Here is a 24651-nt window from a genome sequence, read left to right on the forward strand (position 1 = left end):
GTCATGGTGGCTGAAATGGATGTAAAAATACAAACCTGCGTAACAAACTTCTAATTTGGAAGTTTGGGAAATGGTCTAAAATTAAAAAATAGTTGAGAATGAAAAAAAGGTGGGGGTAGTCCTACTGGAAATATTTTAACTGTTTTATTCCATACATCTCAACCTGCCCAAGTAAAATAATAACAGGAATTAATGTTTTCTGTGTTAAAAGAACTTTGAAAAGTTAAGTGCAAGGGGAGAATGTCTTTCAAGTACAAGGGGAATTAAGCTTTATTTCTTATTTTAAGCCTTTTTATTTTGTGTCTGTTTTATTAGTTCAGAACTAATCAGGGTTGCAGACATTAAGTTGTCATGGAAAATGCTGTAAGAAGTAACAGTTCCCAATGAAGGATGATCACTAACACCTTTGGCCTTTTTATAAAGGGAGAAGATGAGATAAAGGTATAAGCCATTTTATTTGAAAGATTGTGATAGGCTAGCACGCTGAAAGTTCTGGTTTGCTGCAGTCATTATCCTTATCAAAACTGTCTTGCCCTTTATCAGGCAAGTTTCGTTTGTCTTTTGTAGTCCAGACTACCCATAACCTCTTCAGAATCATGTCAAAAGCATGTGCATAGATAAGTTAAGAAAAACAAGATAGTGATTTATTATCATAAAGGTCAGGAATTCTAGTCATTCTGTATGCTGTATAAGCAACATACAAGACAGGTTGAGACGTGTAAACTATGGCTGCTTAAACTTTAATTCTCAAAATAATGACTTTGGATTTTTTGGAGAGCACAGGATATTTTGAGAAAATGAGAAGGTAAGCCTAAGAAGTGATGTGCTTCTTTATTTAAGTACTGCCTTCTTAAGGAAAACCACAACCCTTTTTCCTGGAAAGTGTCTCCTTAGCTGAAGAGATCATCAAGAGAACACATTTCCATTTCTTCTTCAAGAAATGGTTTGAAGTTGAGACTTGCCTAACAGATATATTTTAGATTTCTTTAATGTGAAATGTGCAAATAAAGGTAGTAGGCAGAGATTTAATATAATGGGTTTCTACCCTACAATTTGTCGATACTTGATTATTGGAGACAGACATCAATCAAGGATTACAGGCCACTGCTATTAGAGATGCTAACTTCTTATTCCTCATACCTTATTTTCCAGCTATGTACACATGATAGTTCAGTTGTGCTGAATTTGGTAACTGTATGGCTGCAGTGTTCTTGCTTCCTGATACATTTAAAAAAAAACAACAAAATGAACAGTTCTGTAGATCTAACTGATCTGTTTGCATAAATTCATCTGGTGGCTGCTTGGTAAGGGTGGAGCAAGGGAGGGAAGCACTGCTTTGAGCGGGTTTAATGCACGTGCCACAAACAGAAGTCTGCTTTGTTTTCTGTGGAGGAATGACAGAATGCCTCCATACCTCCCCTTGCACGCAGTGTATTTCTCAGATGCCTTTTGTTTCATTCTATTCATACTTCAAATAGAATACTTAATATTGTGTTGAAAGTAAGTTCTTGGTAGACTGAAAGACTTGTGCATATTCTGATGTAGAGCTAATGTTTCTCAGTAGGGCAGTGTTTTAGGAACAAACAGATACTGACCAAGAAATGCTGGGATTTTTATTACAGTGATAGTTCTCTGCTATGGAAACCATATACAAAGTTAGGAAATCATAGGTAAATCATGCTATGCTACTATTAGTGTTTACAGTTAAAATTATTACAGGGAAAATCTAAATTACAAGGAAGTGCGGCTTGACAGTGAACATGAGACTTCTTATGGGCAGTATTCATTGAACCGTTACAATAATACTTCCTGTTAACAGTGTCTGCCTTTTTAAATGTTAGGTGCTAAGTTTAATGAAAAATACGTAAAAACAAGAAAATGTCTATAATTGTTTGAAGGTTGAATTGTGTCAAATCATCATTTCAACTGTACCGAACTTACACTAGTCTAATCAGAACACTACTGTGAAGCTGCTTTGTTTTCTATGGAGAGTTATCACAGGGTTTTATAAGTAATGCAATAAATAAGAAAACACCTTCACTAAACACTTATGTCTAACAGTAGTTCTTTATTATAGTTGGCTGGAAAGGGTCTTTCACCTCATTCTTGAGGCTTGTTATAAGACTGTATTTGTTCATTGTCTTTCGGTTTATCTCCGTGTTCCCATTTGTGATGTAGTTACATACTACTCTTGCATTTGTAAGAGGTTAAGTTTTAATGTTGTGTGATTTATACAAATAATTTGTTAAACTTCTGGAAAACGAGTGTGGAGTGAGTGGCATTTTCTATTGTGAGTGGTTTTTTTTTTCAAACTTAGGTAAATTGTGACATTAAATACATTTGAGGTCACAAGTTTACTGTGAAAGTATTTTCATTTTACTTAGTGTAATGAGGACTATTATTACCGTGCTTAACATATTTAGTATGGCTGAAAATGTGTGATTTTTGAGCCTAACTCAAAGGCTTGTGACAAATGCTGATTCAGCTGTTCTGTTTGGGGTATCAGTTATGGACAAACATGAATAGTTAACAAACATGAATGTTTAAATATGTTGGCATTTATCAAAATTCATCAGCATTTCAGTGTGTGAAAGCACAGCACCAAAACAGTTTGTGTATGGAACCTGATGCAAAAGAAATTTGAATTCTGACAAGGACAATCTGGACAGTTTATTAACTGTCTTTTCTTCAAAAGGAATGTTTGTGAGCTTAAGTTTCTGACCAGCCAACAAGTGAAGTTCACTTATGGAAGGCTGCCTTTCTCTTCTTTCTTTGGAGAGCAATAGGTTTCAACCTATAAGAGGAGACTTCAGGAGGTTTCTTAAGCTTAGCAATCTTTCTTTGGGTTCTTTCACCAGAGCAGAGTTGGAGTCGCTGTTAACAATGAAAATCTTTGAGGTTCCTCAGACATATAGTAGGAAGGTTTCTATTCTGAGTTGTTTAGGGTTGAAAAGATGAGACAAAGTTGAATTTGGCACAAAATAATTCTTGATGATTAAAAGTTATTTGTCCAAAGGTCTTCCCAAGAAGAAGAGAACTCAACATATTTTTTTCAGAGATTTTTTTTTTTTTTTTCAGATCAAATCTCCTGTTCTAAAAAACTTTCAAAATTGTTGCAAGTTACACTTGTTTTGATTATTTTTTGGGTAGTGACTTTGGAATTTCTAATGTATACTAATTTTTAAACACCACGGATCTCATACATAACTTCTCACCTGATTATTTTTGTGTGTATATAAACAATATGTAATTTTTCTTTCTTCAGTTTCCGGATGCTTAAGGCACACTTTCATTTCTGAGTTCAAGTAAACTGATTCTTTGTTCACTCTGTTATGCTTACTGCCTTCGTCAAACTTTAGGAGAGGTTTATTGTAAAATGATTGGAACTAACCAGTTTCCCAATCTTAGTCTTAAGATTTCAGTAGCCTGTTGAACTATGATGCTCTGCCATTATTCAGGCCCTTCAATAAAGCGGATGTGACCTCATTACAGTTGCTTTCTGCATTGTTTTATTATATTACAGTTATTGCAATAATTATGAACACTATCACTGTAGAATGGTTCTTTTAAGGGAAAACTACAGGACAAATACCTGTGTTGGCTATGTAGTTCATGCTTTTGAATTGGAAACAAAATTGTTTAAAAAAAGTTAATATGAAACTGTTCAAACATAGTGGCTCTCATAAGCACCTGCCCCTGTATATTCCTATTGTGCAGATATTGATGAATGGAATTTGAAAATGTTGGGAAGGAAACACTTTCTGGATTTAACTTGATTATAGATAAATCAGGTTTTAATTAGGCATTAATTAATGTAAGTAATAGTTAAGGACAGATATGATGTCTTCTTGGCCCTTGGTTTATCTCAAGCCAATGTTGAACTGCTGTGGTTCATGTTTCTTTAAACAAAAGAAGCTGATAAGTCTTCCAACAAATGTAAGCTGCACGTCAGATATCTGCACAGTAAAGGGCAAAGAAAAGGCTCCGAGATGGAACACCAGGTCTTGTCTGGCCCTCCCATCCTGCACGTCCACTGTGCATGTCCACAGCCTTCTCTCTAGCCCATTTCTGTTTTAGCAGATTTAGATTTAGTACAATATTGAACTTGTGTGTAATGCATCCATTTGCATCAGTGGGGTTTCACTCAATTGTGGAGGCAGGGACAGCCTTCAGACTGTAGTTTGCCAGAGCCTCATGCTGCTAAGTACATTTAGTTTATGTAGTTAGAACATGCAATTTTCCCAAGACTTTGAAATGGTCTTGTTCATTACGGATAGGCATGCTGGAAAGTAACAAGAGCCATACTTATATTAGCAAGGGTAGAATTTTGCCATTATGATTTAACAGTACTCTTTTATAAAAGGCATATAAAACTATAAAGCATGAGTACTCTTGCTAAAATAATCATCATTACATGATGGAAATGTAAGCTATATTGTTCTCAGTAATCTTTGTTGAAGGAATGAATACTTTGCATAGCCCTTGTCTGTAAGCACTCAACTTGCTTTCTTTTTCTCTGGGACTTGTACTGTGACCTCATCTAAGGCAAGTTTAGTAATGGATGATTCTTTGCTTACAAGCAGTATTAGAAGGGAACTTCACTATTTTAGTTTAACATCTGAGTCTTAATCTTTTTGTAGCAGGCTAGGTATTTTCTGCTAGCAATGTTTTCATGTCTGTATTGTGCTGTATTTCCAGCACATCTGAAAACTCTACAAGCACTACTGTAGCTGAAGAATTACCTTATACGCAGGACCTAAGAAGGCTGTGTTGTTAGACCAAAAAGCTAATATCTCAGTCTTTTTTTTTTTTTGCTATGTATTTCATGTTTGTTTTTAAAATAGCAATATTTAACAGCTATCTTAATTCTGGTAAATGAATCTGAACTTGGAAAGGAATTGGATTTCTTCAGATATTACTTACTACTGTTTAATTTTGTATGTGTGCTGTGATTGTCACCTTCTTCCAGTGCTGCTGTATGCCATATCTTATAAACCCTAACAATTTTTGGGGTAATAATGTGTAAAATACTATAGTGTTTTTTTTATTAAAAAAAAAAAAAAACTGTCTTCAGTGAAAAAACAAACCAACATTTTTTAATTATGTTTTAGTGAAGCATTTTCCTCTTATTTCTTATACTGTTGCATTCCTCACTGCATCTTCTCAAAAGAAGTTGTCAAAAAGACTGATCCTACATTTGCCTTTCCAGGTTTTTCTTTCATAATTAAAAGGGAGAAACATTTTCCACTTGTTTGATCATCTGTCTGAGAGGAAGTCTGAGTTCTTTCTCCCTTACTTGATTTTGTAGTTAGCCTTTTTTTTTAAACCTGTGGTTCATTGAACATGGATTTGGACTGTATCTACCACATGAATTCAATATGTTGTGTTTGTAAGGTCAAACTGTTAAAAAGATTAGTCCGAAATATAATGAATATAGTGGAAATGTAACAAATGCTTAAGAACAGGGCTAAATCACGAATGTGCCATGCTGAAAAACATTATTTTAATGGTTACTGTTTTTTTGTTGTTGATTTAAGGAAGAAGTTGATTTCACTGAGAGCAAAATTGGGCCATGTCTGTGCTAAAATTTGAAATTGATTGCATTACAAATGTGGAAAAAAAATCCAACAACCAGTTCTTACATTTTTTTTTTTATTTTGTAATACAGCTCGTGGATGCTGCTGTATCTGAGATGAATCAAACAGCTGGACTCTTTAGATTAAAATAAAATTTTCAGAAGGATAGTATGTCTGATTTTTTTTTAATGCTATGTGTTTTATAAGTCAAAGACATCTTAAAAATTATACTTTTGAAAAATGTTGTCTATGGCTTATAACTTACTGTTACAAGAGTAATAATCATTACTGTTGTTGGCTTTGCTTTTCAAGGTACCCGGAGAATGGCATAGTAGAAATGGACACCAGTAATCTTCGACCCCGAGCAAGAACCATTCTGAAGTGGAGTGAACTAAAAGTGGGTGATGTGGTGATGGTTAACTACAATGTTGAAACTCCAGAAGAAAGAGGATTTTGGTTTGATGCAGAAATTACCTCTTTGAGAGAAATCTCAAGGACTAACAAAGAGGTTCATGCTAAAATTCTGCTGGGGTAAGAATTGTTTGACCAACTCAAAATCTTTACATTTCATATAAAGTATCTTTCTGTCTACTAGTCATCACCAGATTAAAATTAATGTGATACTTAAATCCCACAGCTGTCTGAATCATGGAATTCCAGTGTATGTTTTTTAAAATGTGCAAACTTAGCTATGAGTTGTAATTTCTACATCTCGTAAGACTGATGAAGATAACTACAGGATTTCATGTATTATGTGATTCTACCTGATAAGAATGTTTTTATTTGTATTTATATTTTTAGCTATTTATACATCTATTTATATATTTTGATTCCACTCAAAGCTGAAGTGTCTGTTTTCAGTAACTTTAAAGTTTGGAAAATTCTAGGTCTCACTGAATGTTAGTTATCTCTGACAATCTGAGTAAGTCTGAACTGGCTAACTGGATCTTTAAAGAATAAAATTTTGGTAGCTTATGACAAGTAAAATGTGGATCTGTGGGGGTGGGAATTACTTGTATTTTCATGTAGCTGAACTTAACGGAGTATCTTTCCTTTGTTTGGGTTTCCTGTTTGATTTTAAAAATTCATGTGTGACTCTTGGGTACACTGTTTTCTGCAGAAACTTTTATGATATAACTTCCAGTAAGCTGTATGATTGCTTTTTTAGAGATTAAAAGATGATCAATCTTTATGAACAGTCTCCTTGAAGAATTCACTGTAACCTTCCTCCTCCAACTAGCTTTCCTCATTCCATTAACATTACCCTTTACTGGCACTAAAGAACTGAAGGCAATTGGATCCAGTCTGCCACCTTCATCCATGCAGAAGATAGAAACATTCTAAGGAAGGCTTACATGCAAAAACTGATTTTAAAATGCAACTGGAACTGAAGTGAAACTTTGCTTATTAAATGATTGGTTTAATCATGGCATGCCCCAAATTTACTCAGTGAGTAGCATCATTAGTCTGTGAGTATATTTCTTAAAGAGAAGTAGACTACTTAGAGTATTTTTATTATAAGAAGGGAGAAACTTTGCATCTGTAGGAAGATATGATGCAGTATGTGGTTAACTGGAAGAAATGCAAATTTATGATAAGGTGCAATTCAATATTTTGCTTAAAAATAGTCACATGTAGTACTGGGGAAATAAGAAAGGCATGGTATATGATACGAGTAGATGAAAATTGTTTTGTGGATGGTTTTTAGTTTTAAAGTAACAGGAGTAACAGGAGTTGTTTTATGGGCAATCTCAGTATATTACTATCTTCTTGAGCTAATTAAAGCAGGCATATAGAATCATAGAATATGGGTCAGAAGGGACCCATAAGGGTCAAGTCTAACTCCTGGCACCCCCCAGGTCTACCCAAAAATTCAGACCATATGATTAAGAGCACGGTCCAAAGGCTTCTTGAACTCCGACAGGCTTGGTGCCGTGGCTATGTCCCCGGAGAGGACATTTTGACATGTTTTGAGACAAAGTGGGGAAAAAATGTGAAACAAGAAGAAATTGGGTAGATACTGAATTATTAATCATTAACTTAGCAAGGGAGAAGAGATTTAAGAGGACAGAATAGAGAGATTAGTGTTTTCATTGCAATACCTTTAATAGTTGTATGACATTTGGTGAATCACAGAAGAGGACTTCATGGCCTTCTATAATCATAACTATCCAGTTATCTGTTTACATTAAGGTCAAATGTCTATTGATAGTTATTTAAAAGTGTTGTCTGTAGGTAGGGGTTCTTTCAGAATTTTTCCAATTTAGTAAAATAGGAATTTTTTGGCAAAACAAAGTACCCATTTCAAGTGATGGCTAAAAATTCTGCTTGTGCTGGTTGGATCTCTACAGGATAGCTTTTTTTCAGTCTGAATAAGCTGGTAGTTATGCTTCAAATTTGAAGATGGTAACAGAGCAAGTACTGTGAGCGTTCCCTGTAGTACTGGCCTCCCACTGTCCTCCGGATAGAGTTTGGGGGCTGAAGTCACAGTTGATAAATACTGTAGGTGGTGAATTTAAGTCCATTTTTCAAATGGAACCCTATTTCAGTGAATTTTCTTCCCAGATAAGAACTTAGGCTTCTTTTACAAGTTGATAGTTTGTATATGCAGCCAGCCAACTAGTTTGCAGAAGGTAAGGGTATCTGAGTCCTATCATTTCTGTAACATATCAAGGAATATTTGGTAAATAATACTCTGTTATGTGTTACCTAAACCATTCCTGTCAGTTAACGGTATATCTTCTCATTTAAAAGTAGAAGTACAAGATAAATATACTAGTACTGATAAGTTTGGGAGGAGCATGCTCACTTTACTTTCTCGTTATGGTAATTTGCAAAATAAAAAGTCAGTCTTACTGTTTTTAATGTTCTTAATCTAAAATTGTAATTAGTTGTTCATTAAAATATTTAACTAATGCTAATATAATGAAGATGTACTCTCATAAAAGTTTTATGGATATGTATTAGTGAGTAACTGATTATATGTTAGTGACGAATTATTTGCACACTACCTAAGAACAACCTCAAGACAGTAATGGCAGGCAGAGTTCTTGGAGATGATTCAGATACAGTCACAGCCATGTCTCCTCCCTTTCTGCTATTTTGTTAAAAAGGCTCTGTTTGAAACAACAGTTTTGTAGAAAATAGTCTAACATTTGACTTACTGTTTTTTTTGATGGCTTCTGAAAAAGATATCATGGAGCTGTTGGCACCAGGACAGGAAGTATCAAGACTGTCTTTGTGGTAATGCTTTGGAGAACATAGAACACAGAACATAGAACACTTATGGTAGAACATACCACGAATATTTGTTTTTACTGTATCTGTTGATGTGCATATTTGTTATGTGTTACTTTTATTCATGTCTTAATCACAACCTAAAGGAAGTGTCCTTTACAGTCTGTCATCATTAGTTCATGTTTTGAGAAACAGATATGGATTAGAGAACATTACCAAAGAGAAGTGAGACTGAAAATGAGAAAGACATCGTTATGCAGAAGACTTAATCACATATTAATAATTTTTATCTGTCCTGTATCTGCATTGGAACAAATTTAATTTGTAACTGTAGGATGCCTGAGACCTGTCCAATTCGTACTTGATGTCTTCGATAGAAATATTTGGGAAACTGGTGCTTTGCATACCACAAATGGGCTTATGAGCACACAGTCATGGAATACACATGGTCCTATGTACAGGTCTGTGTATGTGGCACCTCCAAATAAATTTGAATTGGATTTACAGGGTGTATCCTGCTCAGGCAGTGTAATCTCCAGAGGTCCCTTCCAAACTCAGCTGTTCTGTAGTTTTGTGAAAAGCAGCTTTTACTTTTCTGAATTCAGCCCTTGAAAATTGGAATTTAGTAAGAACCTCTCTCAATACCAAGAGATGTCTTTTTGTTTAAATCATCAGAATGATACAAAAATATCAGAAAAAAATGGTTCATTCTGCAGGTTTTATACCTCTTACCAAGTGAATATTTCATTATCATTAATTTGAGGTCTTTACATGAGTAACTATAATGGAAGGTAATAGAAAGGGTTCTAAAATGTCAATGTTATATATTGATTTTCTTTTAGTTCTGTGGGGTGTTCTGCAAGGCCTCCTGCCCCTTAAAAAGAATTTTGTTTTGAGGTAGACCTCCTTTTTGAATACCTGGTTTTCTGTTTAATCTTCTATATTGAAAGTTTATTTTCCCCATGTAGAACACCGCCTCTGTTTTGTTGTAGGATATATCCATTTATCATTTCTTTGCCTAGTCTCCTTTTACTCATGTCTGGCATGTTTTTGTTCTTGGAATGTAGTATGATGTCTGTAGAAAAGTTTTATGCTATCTCTAGATTTTACTCTTTCTAATTAATTCTAATTAGAATTAATTCTAATTTTTGAACACTTTTCATTTATATTTAATTCCTGGTTTTGAAGTCATACCTAATCATTTTTCTAGTCTTTGCAGAGATACAGAATTCAAACACATTACAGAGCAGTGAAACAAGCCTTGCACTCTGTTCTGGATGCTTCAAAAAATGTCTTATGTACAGCTAGTCCAAAAAACGTTACTGGCGGTTGCAACGTTTTTAACACTCACAAAGTATATTACTGTTATTTCTCTATCCATTTCACAATGTGTAGTGATAATTAACATGTCATAGTTGATGTTGTCATACCTCATTAGGTATGACATAATAATGTAGCTCTGATACTAAACATTTCTTGCTTAGATTTGGAATTTCAGTCTATAGTTTGTACTTTACTTATGTTTTTATATTATTGTGATATAATTCTCTACAGAAAATAACTTCAAATTTTGTTTGTTTTAATGTAATGTCTTTTGATTGCTGGTGGTTAATCTTGGAAGACATTGTTATGCTGATAAGTGGAATACTAAGAAGATTTACTTGAAGTTGTTTTTCCAAATAGCTTTCATGTGGTATCGATGGGTATTCTAAGAATTCTGATTGCTGAAGAACTTACCTGAAAGTTCCTTACCTGAAAGTTCCTTGTACAGACATAAATGGCATATTTCTTGTAGATAACAAAACTTCTGAAAGGGTGAATTCATATCTCACTCCTTCCTCTCCTCCTCATGACTTCAGTGCAGCTCGTCATCTCCCAAATAAGAGATGTTTTTTAATTAACACAGCTGTTGGTAGGAGCTTCTCAGTCCTGCTGGTGAAAGGGAAAGGCTTTGGAGGACAAATCCTCCTAAATGAAAGGAGCAGGCAAATTCTGTGGATCAAAACCTGGTTAGCTGCACAGCTGGTGTTGGCAGGGATTTGGCTTTTGATACTGTGGGTCCCGTATTTGGATTCCCATCTGTTCCTAAAAGCCTTTCATCCTCAAGTGGAATAAGAGCATCTATGCCAACAGACTGAATCCTGGTGAGTAGAGCTTTAGGTAATGAGGGAGGCTTATAAACCCCCTTGTTAAGGGGAGGCTTAGTATGTGCATGGAAAGCAGAGGGTATAGGGTGGTGGGAATAAGGAGGATCTTGGGACTGATAGAAGAGGTATACTCATATCAAGTGCATGTATGCAAATGTATACAGCCTGGAAAAAATAAAACAGGAACAATTAGTTCTGCATCTGTGAGATATGATGGGACAACTAATGTGACTGGAATGAGAAATAAATGGATGCAAGCTTGTCAGGAACAACAAGGAAAATGAGATGAGGTTGCAGTGATCTAAAGAAGTTTAGATACAGGGAACTCTTCAGCAGGATGGCAACAGTGAGAGAGATCTTGTTGGTCAGGATGAGGGGTCAAAAAGGATGACGTAGTGGTAATTCACCCATTCAAGGTGATGAAAAGGACAAAGCCTTCTTTAAAAGTCTCTGAGTAACAAGGCACCAGTGTTCGTGGGGGACTTAAAACTTCCTGATACCTGCTGGCAGGACAATACAGTAAAGTGCAAGCAGTCAGAGGATTTCTGGATGGTGTCAGGGATAACTTCGTGATACAGGTACAGGATGGAGCCAGCAGGGTGATGCACAGTAGGATGTGCTGTTTATTGAAAACTACTGGGGATGAGATGCTTAATGGTAGCTTTGGCTATACTGACCATGAAACAGTGGTTATTAAGATACTGATGTAACAGATGAAAGAGTAGCAGAAAATGGACACTGGAATTTAGTAGACCAGACTTGAGTTGTATTCCTGAAACTGTTGTAAATGAGGAATTCAGAATATACAAGGATGGTGTTAAAAGAACCAAACCTTATCTACAGTTGATACTTATAAGGACACTTATAAGAGATCTCAAGGGCAACACAAAGAGCCTTTACTACTGCCCTGGCAGTAGAAGGCTAAATAAGGAAGTATGTGTTTGTGAATATGACAGATGACTCAGTAACAATTGCCTCAGTCTCTACCTACAAGTTCTCTGGCTGCTCTGCCTAGTGAGAACATTCAGGGAGAGGAGCCACCAGCAATGGATGATGACTGAGTCAACGATTACTTGCAAGAGTTTGTCTTAGGTCTGTGGAACCAGATGGGTTGTATCCAGGGGTGCAAAGGGAACTGTGGTGTTGTAGTAATACTGTTCTCTAGTGAGTCTGAAAACTCACTGAGATCAGGGGAGGCTCTTTATGACTGGAAGAGGACAAAGGTTGAGAATGCCAAGATAGAGCTACAGGCCAGTCAACCTCACTTGAATCTATGGGAAAACTCTAGCATGGTCCTCTTTGAAGTGCTCGCCATTTGAAGACTGTTTGGAGCCAGGACGGATTTCCCCCCCCCCCCCCCCCACACACACACACAAGCAAATCATACCTTATGAGCCTCACTGCCTTCAATAGTAAAACAAGTAACACTTGTCCAAGGGGGGGACAAATAATTTACTTTAGTTTTAGCAAGTCTTTCAACTATGTGTCCCACAATACTCTGTCCAGATTAGGATGATGTAATCTTGTTAGGTAGGCAACTACGTGGGATTAAAAAAAAAAAGAATAACCAGACTCAGAGTAGTGCTTAATGTTTATACACTACTTGGAAAGGGAGAACTACCAGAGTCTGTTGTGGGACCTGTACTGTACTTTGTCTTCAGCAACAGCCTGGCAGAGGCAAGGGTGTGCACTACCATCAAGTTTACAGAAAGCAAATCGGCAGAGTGGTGGAAGCACTCAAGTATAGTACTGCAAGTCAGAGGGACCTGAGCAGGCAGGAAGAATTAGCTAACAATGAACCTTACGTAGTTCAACAAGGATAAATGAAGAGTCCTCCAAAACCTGGGAAGGCAGAGCCTCTTGCTGCTATGAAGGTTAAAACCGGACTGACTGGGAAGCAGCTTTGCTGAGAAGAATTTGTGGGTCTTGGTAGATAGCAAGGTGAACATGATGAGCAAGCAGTGAGTCCTTGCTGTAATGAAGGCTAACAGTATTTGGCCTATATGAAAAAAATTGGGGCTATACGAAAAACAGTGGAATCAGAAGGTTGACAGATGTTTACCCCCATATTGAGTACTCATTAGACTGCATTAAGAATACTAGATACACCACCTCAGACACCTGTGCACACAAAACCAAAAGATAAACTAGAGGAGATCTCTGAGGGGATCTGAAGGGCTGCTGAGATGGTTTGGGAAGCCTAGTGATACATATCAGGTGGACTAGAGGAAATGGATCTAAATTGCAACAAAGGACAGGGATAAGATGGATAAAATTTGTTAAAACATTAGCTACTTAAAAAAACCTCAGACAGATGTATTAAGAGTTATAATATCTTTGATTTGATAACCATTTCATAATTAGAATGAAATAAATATATTTTGGATGTGAAGAATGGACTGACTTGAATCTCAAGGGTTTTGTTTGTTTTCCCAGACCAAAAAAAAAACCAAACATCTTCAGTTCTTGTAATATTATACTTTTTCTAATAAACATGCAGACTTGGAAACACAGAGTCTTTTGATTTGCTTTCTAGGAGGTGCTTCTTAGGAACATTTCATAACTTAATTTTCTATTCTCAGTGAGGGAAGTAATTTCAAATAAGAGAGGAAGAATAAACTTCATTTAAAAAAAAAAAAAAGTAATCCAGGAAAGTGATGAGTAACATTCATAATTTTCATAATGTTCAACCTTCTTAAAATAAAAACTTAAAAGGAATAGTGTTAAAATATATGTACACATTTGGGGGACTCATTAAAGGTAGAAAGGACTCCGTGAACTGATCTAGTCCAACTCCCCTGCTGGAGCAGGATCAATGAGAGAGATCAACCCAGGCCTACGTCCAGTTGGGTTTTGAATATCTGGGTAGAGACTTGACAACCTGTCTAGGCAATCACTGCTTTAAAAAAAATAAAATTTAAATAGATGTTCAGAGGGGATTTCATGTACTTTCATTTGTGCCCATTACCTCTTGTCCTGCCAGTAGACACTAGTGAGACAAGTCTGGCTCTCTGTTCTTTGTGTTGTTCCTATAAGTATATGTATTATTAACTGTCTTCTACACACAAGCCTCTCTACTCCAGACTAAACGCTCTCATGTCAAAGATGCTCCAATTCCTTAATTATCTTCATGACTCTTTTCTGGAATTGCTCCAGTAAGCCCATAACTTTCATATACTGCAGAGCCCTGAACTGGACACAATACTCAGCCTTTGGCCTTACCAGTGCCTTTTTATTTCCCTTGGTTGAACATAATGAAATTCTCTGTCCAGGTCAGTCTGAAAGACAGCACACTCAGTTGGTTTATCAGCCTGGATTTGTGTTAAAAGAGAACTTGCTGAGAATGCAATAGGTTCCCATGGTTCCCGTCATTCAGCTCATTAGTGAAGGTAGAAGACAGTGCTTAAAAGACAGAGCTGGCTTCAGTATCAGCCTCTGACATAAACCCCTAGTGGCTTGCTTCCAGTGGGACTTACGCCATTCCCCACAATACTTTGGACCCAGGTAATCAGTCAGCTCTTAATCCTCTGTACTGTGCACTTACCGAAGCTACACTTTAAACTTGTCTGTGAGGATGCTGGGGAGGCAATGTCAGCCATACTAACGTGGAGGTCAACAATATCTGCTCCCCTGTCATCCTCCAAGCAAGTCACCTCATTGCAGAAAAGCACCAGGCTACTTAAACATTATTTTCCTTCTGAAAGTGCATGCTAACAATTAACAATTATTATTTCCTGGATCTGTCAGCAGATCTTCCTTCTTGCTCTTCCTTGAAGATAGGAGTGAAATCTGTTCTCTTCCAGTTCTTAGGAGTGTGACTGGGTTGTCACGGCTGTTCAGAGATGACCTAGAGTGGCCCTGTACAGGCAAAAAGTAGCTCCCACAGTGTTCATGGGTACCTACTAGGTTCCACAAACTAACACATGTCCAGTTTGTTTAAGTGTCCTCTACGGAGGCTACGTCATTTTTTGCTTGAGACAGGCCCACTGGTCTTGGGGACATGGGATATCTGAAGACTGATCTTTCCAGTAAATGCTGAGGCAAAGAAGGCTTTGAGTTCCTTTGCCTTTTGTGTTTTCTTTTGTCATCAGGGACCCTGTCACATTTAGTTGTGAGTCCATGTTTTCTCAGTGTTTTTAGAAACCTTTCTTGTTGCCCTTCACATTGCTAGCCAGATTCAACATCAAGTGGGCCTTGGTCTTCCCAGCTCTGTCACTACACAGCTGGACAGCAACTCTACAGTCCACTGGGTCAGCTACCCCTGCTTCCACCTCTTACATACTTCCTTTTTATCACAGAATCACAGAATTTCTAGGTTGGAAGAGACCTCAAGATCATCGAGTCCAACCTCTATCCTAACACTAACAGTCCCCACTAAACCATATCCCTAAGTTCTACATCTAAACGTCTTTTGAAGACTTCCAGGGATGGTGACTCCACCACCTCCCTGGGCAGCCCATTCCAGTGCCTAACAACCCTTTCAGTAAAGAAATTCTTCCTAACATCTAACCTAAAACTCCCCTGGCGTAACTTTATGTGTGAGTTTAGTCAGGAGCAGCTTGTTCATCAATGCAGGCCTCCTGATGCCTTTGATTTCCTGCATGTGGGGATGAACCTTTTCTGAGCTTGGAGAATGGGATTCTTTAATATTAAGGGCTGTATCTTGTGGGATTTTTCCAAGCTGATCTCTGAAGAGGTCAATCTGCTGTCTGAAATCCAGTCTGTGGCGTTACTTTTTACCTTGCTGCCACCTCTAAGGACCTTTAATTCCAACCTCTCATCATTGCTGCAGCCAAAGCTGCCGCTTTCACATTTAATTTCTTCTGTTTGTAGTCAGGCCTAGCCATCCAGGTTTCCTTGATCACCTGTGTCAGCAAGTTGTCACTGCTCCTCAGAATTTTTTACATTTCTTGTGTTCTGCTGTGTCATCCTATCAAGGTGCTTACAATTCCCCTTGAGAACCAGGTCCTGTGGATGCAATACTAGCATCACCAATGTAGTTTTGTCTAGTAATCTTGACAGGTGAGCTCTTGACTGGCTACTGACCTGTCCCTGTTAAAGGGCAACTTCTCGTCCTTGCCTTAATAGCCTGCCTAAAGAGTGTGTATCCATTCACCACAGCACCCCAGTCACATGAGCTATCCCACCATGCTCTATCATCCCAGTGGGGTTGTACTCATGTAATAATTACACAGACTTCAGTGATTCACCCTGTTTGTTCCCCGTGCTGTGTGCGTTAGTATACAGTCATTTCAGAGAGGCAGCCAGGTGTGCAGGTTCCCCAGAAAGGGCACAGGAGCTTTCCCCATAAAGCTGTTTTGCTGGCATTTCCTTCTTTAGATATCTGCACTTAAAGTGATTACACTTCAGCCTTGATTGCTGTATTCCTTCTCTTCTGATCATGCCTGACCCTTTGCTTGCCTGTCCCATCCACAGCTTCCTGACGTTGAAGGAATCTCTCAACAGTTTTAACCAGAAGTCTATGAAAATTGTTATATACTCACGTAAAAATGAATTATAATCGTATCATCACCAACTCCAAACATTCACATAATGACTAGAAAAGCTATATTGCCATTATGCAATAGCCATAAGGGACTTGAATGGGGCATTTAATATCATGCAGTAATGGAATAGGCCATCATGGCATGGGAATTTGATTTAATTTGTCTAAAGAGCAACATAAAGAATGAAGACACTTCACAATCAGTAACTGCCCTCTAAGTATCAAATTAATTAGGACTTTTTCTCTCTATAGATCTGTGTACTTTCTGACTTTCAGGAATTCTTGGTAAGAAGAAATGCATCCTGTTCTGAGCAGAAACATCTCTGGATGCTAGCTCTTTTTACTTGGTTGTTTCAGGGTATTCTGTCAGCTAGGTGTTAACACCTGCATGTTTGAACATGGATTTGGAATCTGCAGCTGGCCATTTAGCATTGTGATAGTGCAAACAACCAACTTAATTGAGACTCAAAATGGGGAGAGTTGTAACCATGTCAAGGCCTTTCCCCACCCTGGTCCTGAACCAGGAGCCTTTCTGCAGTACCATGGACAGGTCCTCAACGTGGATGCAGGGCTGGCCATGGGCAGTCCTCAGCATGGTGGGTGGGATCCATCGTTCTTCATTTACTGCCTTTTCCTCCATCTGGTCAATGGCACAGGACAGTCATGCTCCTGAGCTATCCTAATAAACATATTATTAGGATCTGCCAATGTAACTTGCTATTTTCTTAGGCCAGTGCTTTCCCCATTTTCCAGGTGTTAAGTTTTGCTTGCTTTTCTAATACTCATCTTCTTTGCAGTTCCTAGGCTAAGGAAAAAGGATAGTCCCTGCAAACGAAGATTCTCTTTCAGAGTCTTGACCAATGACTTATAATATGATGATTTATAAATGCATGAAACATTATGCTTACTTCTGAGGTTAACAAAGTATTATGCTGTCTGGCTTGCACTTGTACCCATAATGTGAATCTGTAGGTTTAGCAGTCAGGGAAGAGGGTGAGAGGGGTTGGGGTGGATAGGGATTGTTTTGCTTTGCTTTGCTTTGTGTTAGTGGCTTTAAGGGTTCCTGATAGGTCATGATATTTCTGACAGTACAGTCTTCAATGTATCCTGGAAAATAGTTTTGTTTTTATCTTTGTCTTAGTGCTCTCTCTCTCTAAGCATATATTTATTTATGGGAATGAAATTTTTGCACAGTTGAAAAGTTGTCTAATGTGTTTGTCATTATAGTGGCTCATGTAATAAAAATAAATAAAACTGAATTAAAATCACAACTAGTACTGTTCTATTTTGCAACTACATTTGTATGTTCATGATAAACCAAATGAGTGTGGAATATTCTAAAACAACCTTGAAAATATTGTCTGTTTTTCAGTTTGCATGCAATACAAAGTGAAAGAACTTCTTTGCAATTTAATGCAACCTAGAAGATTTGGTCAAATTATCAATGTAACATGCTGTTTTTATGTGGGAAGATCAGTAAGTCACTTTTAAAAGAAGCCTGTTTAAAATCTAATCTCTAGTCATATCTGGTGAGAATTGTAATTGCTTTATTGGTATGTTTAACCTTTAATTGTGTAAACATTACGTGTTTGCAGTTTAGCTAAAGTTATAATTATGTTTAAATGTAAAGCAAGCAGTAGTAATTTATATCACATTGTGATATTTTCAGTTTAACATCTTTTGAAATATAAATGCTTATACATGTGTTTGTTTTAGTTTCAGAAACATTATTTTAGTTGATAGTGACTTAGAACAAACATGTTAAAGTGCATGTCAGAACATGTTTTGATTTTCAAGAGTAGGTTTCAGTAGAGATTATTTATTTTAATTGCACTAATTTAATTCTCTAGCCTAATGATTATAACATATTCTTAGTATTTTTATAGTACTGTTTTTTAAACATTATTCGTGAACTCTGTTCAGGAGCCCGTTTTCTCTTGTTTAAAAAGTTTTAAAAGTTTTATCTATTTTAAAATCAATCCCCACTTTCAAAAGTGTACATTGAGTAAGTCAGGATACAAGTTCATGCAGTTGACAGATGTGAAAGCACAAAGTGTAAAGAAGCAAGGACATGCTTCTGGTACATGTGGTACACGTGAACTTAGGAACATGAGTATCTCAATTGCTGTCAGAATTGTAATGATAGTAAAAGTTCAAACTTTTACTAAGTTCTAAATTATAGCTTTGAGAGTGGTAGTATTGAAAAGGTTTCTTGCATAGTTTTCAAGAAGGTATCCAACTGTTTGATGGTGCAGGAGAAAATAGAAGGATCCTTGCTGAAAGTTTAGCAAATGCAGAATCGATGCTGGTTGATCATAAATGGAAGGTGAACAAAGCAGTGCATATGAAAATACAGATTCTGAATGTGGTAGTAAATTTGATCCTGTTTTGATATCTGTATCGATTGCTAAATGAATTCATACATTCGCTGATCATAGCTGACATTACATTCTGTTAGGTTTTGTTCTGATTGTGGCTGTATCTCTGCTGACCTGGACCCTTTGATGGTAACCACAGAAGCTGACAAAAGTCTTAGTTGTCAGTGGCAAACATGACTTAATGTGAGCAATGCCTTTTTTCTTGGAATCATAGAATTGTAGAATGGATTGGGTTGAAAGGGACCTTAAAGATCATCTAGTTCTAACCCCCAGTCTTTAGAAGACCTAGAGATTGACTGTGTGAATATAACCCATGTGTTTGTTTTTTGTTTTGTTTTGTTTTGTTTTCCAATAGTGTAATTCTTACAGTTCTTATATATAGTTTTATATATAGTTTTTTTTTTTAGGTGTGTGTTTTGACTCAGTGCATGTGGAAATTCTTTTTTTTTTTTAATTTCAATATGGTAAAATCATAAAACTAGAAAATGCCAGACATAGGTCTAGCAATTGAAACTGAATTTCTCAGACTATAAGATCCAATAGAGTATTCACAATGCGGTAATTGTCTTCTAGCAGGTTTTGTTTTCTTTAAAGCTGACCTTCAAAATATCAAGGATATTGCCTGGATAACATATTACTAATCAAGTGCGCTTACATTTGTCTAGAGTGTTTTGCAAACTGAAGGTTTATATAAAAAGAAAGATGGAAAAACAATCAAACAAACAAAAAACATGGATATAAGAAGATTCAGTTGAGGGTTTCTCTCTGTCTGTGGCTAACTTATCGAAAAGGAAAGCTTGTGTTAGGAATTTTGTTGTATTGCAGGATTTGGCTGGCCCTGTTTTGGGATTTAATTTCTTTAGAGGATTTAGTGTGCTTTCATGACATACAAATGGAGTCTTATTTACTATGCTTAAAGTATAATTTAAGGTTTTTTTCATCTCATTTTTACTATGGTAAGGTGAAGGAATGTAGAAAGGTGTCTTGTGCAAAAGGTCTAGAAAGGTTTCTCTGCATATTTCACAGAATAATATGACCACAGTTTTACTAGATAATTTTTTTTTTTTTTTTTTTTTTAGGAGAAGTTATGTATGGTCTGATCATTAAAGCTAATGTATGCATAGGTTGATAGAAAAATTAGTCTTTTAAGAGCAAATAGCTAAGTTGAGTTTTTCAGCTTTGGTAAGGCAAACCTACTTTTTCTTAGCCATCAGTTGTCACAATGGTAGTTGAACTTCCTCTGTAGTTGTGGATATGCAACTGTGGTATTTACTGGAACATACCAGCTTTGTAAATGTATGTGGTAGTGTTTGCTTGCTACTTATTTCATTCAGAGCAGAAAATGCAATGTTTTCTGAAGTTCAAATACTAGACTCCTTTCAGGAAAAACTTTGTTAGAGTTTATTTTCTGGGTGCCCTTATCCCAAAGAAACGTGCAAGTGACACCCGAAAGAGAAGGACATTTACCATGACCACTGTATATGTGATATAGAAATTATTAATTTTGTCTGTTTTATCAGTTCCATCTAGGTATCAGAGCAGTCATAAGAATAGCAGTGCTATGAGAGGAAATTAAACTTTTACCAATTGCTACCTGCTTACAATTGATTATTTTTTTTTGAGAGTTCTGTGCTTTATAGCATTAGATAAAGGACTTGTTTAATTTAACTAGATATAGAAGAAGTATTGGTGAGCTTCAACGCTTTGAGGTTGACATACATGTGATTTTTGGTAATGAAATTGATTATTAAAATCTTTGCTTCTGCATACTTCACAGAAAGTGAAGTATGGTGCCTTTTTGACATGGTGCCTTTTAGTTTACTAACGTCATTGAACCAAATTATAAATATCTTCATGTTTGAAGGAAACAGTGACATAATCAATGTAGTTAATAGTTTAACAGTTTAAATCAATGTAGTTTAATAGTTTAAATTGTCATTAGTGGAATTTACTCCTAGTAAATATTCTACTGAGCTCAGGTTTGGCTTGTTCCCCATAGATATGGATAGTAATAGCACAAGCATCTGTAGATTTGCTTCCACAGCTTTAAGGTGTTTTTCCACCTTTCTTCTTGTCTGAAAACTGTACTCAGAGAGTTGCATGCAATGTAAAGTTTGTTTGGTTTGGTTTGGTTTGGTTTCCCAGATACTGCTTTCTAAATTCTGGAGAAAATGCTGTAAGAAATGAGCTAAATTAAAGTAAAACAGCTCCAGACAATAAGGCAATGTAGAGACAGGGGAAAGAAACATTACAAGTCTTTCCTAGAAGCATTTTTGCTCATAACAGTGATAGAGTACTACAGGCAAACCCAATCAAATACTGAACATGTGCAAGATTTAAAACTTGAGGGAATATAAGCTTTGCAAATAGGCTGAAATTTGTCTGAAATGTACTAGAATTTGAAAATACCTTTTTATATGGGAGTCATATTTGTAGCAGCTATGTTTTGGTTTACATTGAACATGTCAGTATCATTTCCTGACAAAATTTTAACTGATTTAATACATTATGCTTCAGCTTTTCATTAGATACATCTGTAGTTGTACACTTACTAAAATGCAACGTACTCCACTTCTGTAACTTTTCTGACTTTCCCATACAGATCTGTTTAAAATTTAAGGTTTGCTTGTTTTTCTTTGTATGCATACAGATGTTCAAATCTGTACACATGGTTTGTTGAATGTAAAATTTCGTGTTATTTAGGAGAAATAAAGCATAATTCTATGTGTTAGTTTTAAAATGCATCCACTGCTTATGAGTTATATTAGAAATAGCTATTAGAGGAATCAAGCTGGATAGGCAGTCAAGCCGTGGTATAGATAAGGAACATCCTAACATGACAAGGTTTATAGCATTGAAGAGGGTCAGAAGAACTGCTGGTAGCTTTTTTTCTGTGTGTGTGTTTGCTTGTTTGTTTTGTTTTGTATGTGGTTGTTTTTTTTTGTTTTGTTTTGTTTTTTATGTTGGTGGTGGTGGTGTTTTTTGTTGTTGATGGTGTGTTTTGTAATTATTTTCTTTTCCAGAAAATAAGCAGGAAAACCTTGATACTCTGAGAAGGTCCCTCTGTATTTGTTTGTTTATGTTTTCTGCCTGAGATTATGCATACATTTTTTCATTTGAAAAGGATCTGTTCATCTTTGAATGCATGGTGTTTTATGACTGTGAATTTATGTTTGTGTTGTAGATAATCCAAAGGGTTTTTGCATGGTCCTGCAGAAGAGAGGTATTTCCACTCTCACTTTACCTGCAGTGCTATACTTAGCTTATGGGGCTATATGCCCCAAAACCCTTCTTAGAGGGGTAGTTATTCTTGGAAGTGCTCTTTTATCTGTTTCAGGGAGGATTTTCTAGATACATAGTTCACTTTAAACCCAAACTGGAGATTTTGCCTTAAACAGAACTGCAGATGTGGTGACAGCTGGAGGAATTTAAATGTCATGATCATGCACAGAGTAGAAGTATCTCTAACCTTACATGTATGTTGTCAGAGGCAGACTTTGCAATGACAGAAGCTGGAGCCCAGCCTTCTAGTGTGAGTGGTTGGACCATACAGTCTCATCCAGACCGAGATGCAGGGAATTCACCTTCCTGCATTCACTGCACTGCATATAAACTTAAATAAAACTGAAGGATATTTCCACAATGTATAGAACTGCTTTAAGCAATGCCCCCTAGTGTGCAAATGAAACTTACCTTAAATACATGATTTTTTTGGTGAGGAAAATAAGCTTTTCTCCATCAGATTGTGATGTTTGCATTGATGTAGTGTTTGTATGTTCTGTTGAAATATCCAAAATCTCTCAGTTTTGCTGGCGGTTTCTGTTTATGCATATGACTAACAAATGGGGAAGTATTTCCCTCCAAACATTGAAGTGACTAAAAAGGGTCAAATAAATACAGATGCCAAAGTGAATAATTGTTGGTACATGTAAAAGGCAATCGTGGTGAATCAAGACACCATCAAAGTCCTCTCAGACTCCAGTTCCATAGAGATCTAAACCACTGCAGATCTCAGGGCCACCAAAAAGAGTTTTGTTGCCTGTGGGTTTTTTCCTGGCTTAGTTTTCTTCTGCCTTAGTTAAGTCATCATGTGGCAGAGTCCAAGAACTGGAGTCAGCACAAGGGAAGTGGTGGAAGCAGACAATGAAATGGGGGAGAGAGCAGAGCCTTTCCTTTTTTGCTTCTTTTTTCTGAGAACTGTAGTCTTACTGAAGAAGCAGAGGCACACCCTCAAGCAAAATAAATGGTCAAGTCCCAGATTTGAGTCACCACAAACTATTAACAGACAAATAGCAGCTTTTTATTAAGAATGTTCTAATTTACATTTCCGTTGGCTAGAGCTGCTTGGAACTTTGAATGGCACAAAGGCCTCGTGTTTGCTTTGATAGTAAAACTGCTCTTAGGCATCAGCAATAAAGAGGACAGAAACAGTGATGACATTTAAATGGATTTACTTAAACTAGATACATACTTTTTGTGAGTGTATGTGCATGTGCATTTCTTTCCCACATTGTTTTTGGAAGCAGTATACATGCTCCCCAACACATTTAGACCTGTGAATCTGGTCATATTCGGTAACGAATCCCAGACACCAGTGTGTTAGTCGTGAAGATGATCTGTTATTGCAGTTAGCCTTATTTGCTCTGGACCATAATATATTGTTTCCTTTCTCATCTATAGTTTGATGTAGTTTTGTGGCTTAGAAATTTTTGTAGGAATATGCCACTTGGATCTTTATGCAAGAATTTTTAGATTATCTCTGTGATTATTTCTTAACAATATCCTACCAATGGGGCTTGTAAGACTTGTTCATCCTATTTATACATATTGTCAGGATGGTGTACACTCTTACAGTTTGAAAGAAACATAGCATTTTATCTTACTGGTGGTGTTTTCTTGGAAATTAGTCTCCAGTTTAGCAATATTTTATCAGTATCTTCAATGTTATTGATTTTTTTCCCTGTAATGATGCAGTACGCTTTAGGTTTGCTTAGCAGAATCTTGCACAACATAGTTCAAATAGGTGTTAGTTTTTTGTTTTGTTCTGTTTTTCATTCATAATAAAGCCTTCAAAAACCTGTGTAATCTTAACTCTTTCCCAACTTGGAAATAGGTTGACTGTGTGCTACTGCTTCTCTGTTATGTCCAGCACATCCAATGTCTCTGTATGGGAGAGAAGAAAAAAAATTATTGTGTTGCAGAGTGCTCCCCGGACATTTTAACTACAAACATCACAGGCTTGGTAAAATGTTAAACTGTATAATCTTCATAATTAAAGCTATGGCATTCCTGGTCTATATTCCTTTAGTTGCTTGTGTAATTTCAGATTTTGAAGAGGTCTTTTAGAACCAAAATAGGGATTGCAGCAGTTCAAAAGAGTAAATTTTGACAAGGAGAGAAGTTCAACAAACCCAAAAGTTCTTCAGACTTATTTTTAATAGCTGGGTATCATTCTAAAAGAAATAAAGCTCTACAGCAAGCAAATTCTTTTCTCTTTTGTCAGATTGCTCAATAGGTAATAACACAATTCAGTGAAGTCAGTGAGACTGCTCAGTAATAAATGCTTCCAATATGCATTATACTGAAACTTCACAATCAGTTCTAAATTAGGTAGTAAATTGAAAATAGTAGAAGAAGAGGTAGTTGAAGTAGACACTCTATTATCCTAGGGAGGAGAGAAAAGATAGCATTTTAGAAGTGTTGTGTGTTTTTTTTTTTCTAACCTTTTCTATCTAAATGCATTTATATTTGGATTAGAATTTTAGTAAATGCATGTGAGAAAGTGAAAACCTTTGCTTTACACATGA

At 36.5% G+C, this 24651-nt stretch overlaps 1 protein-coding gene across 5 annotated transcripts in view; it reads left to right on the forward strand.

Moving 5' to 3' along the window:
- Positions 1 to 24651, forward strand: part of UHRF2 (ubiquitin like with PHD and ring finger domains 2) — an 85413-nt gene that overhangs the window by 28645 nt on the left and 32117 nt on the right. For all 5 annotated transcript variants that reach the window (XM_038169768.2, XM_038169765.2, XM_038169766.2 and 2 more), the window contains one exon: positions 5889 to 6107. In XM_038169768.2, the coding sequence (XP_038025696.1) occupies positions 5889 to 6107 (219 nt within the window). The remainder of the gene's footprint in view (positions 1 to 5888; positions 6108 to 24651) is intronic.

This window comes from Anas platyrhynchos, chromosome Z (genome assembly GCF_047663525.1).
Source record: "Anas platyrhynchos isolate ZD024472 breed Pekin duck chromosome Z, IASCAAS_PekinDuck_T2T, whole genome shotgun sequence".
In the NCBI taxonomy this organism is placed as follows: Eukaryota; Metazoa; Chordata; class Aves; order Anseriformes; family Anatidae; genus Anas; species Anas platyrhynchos.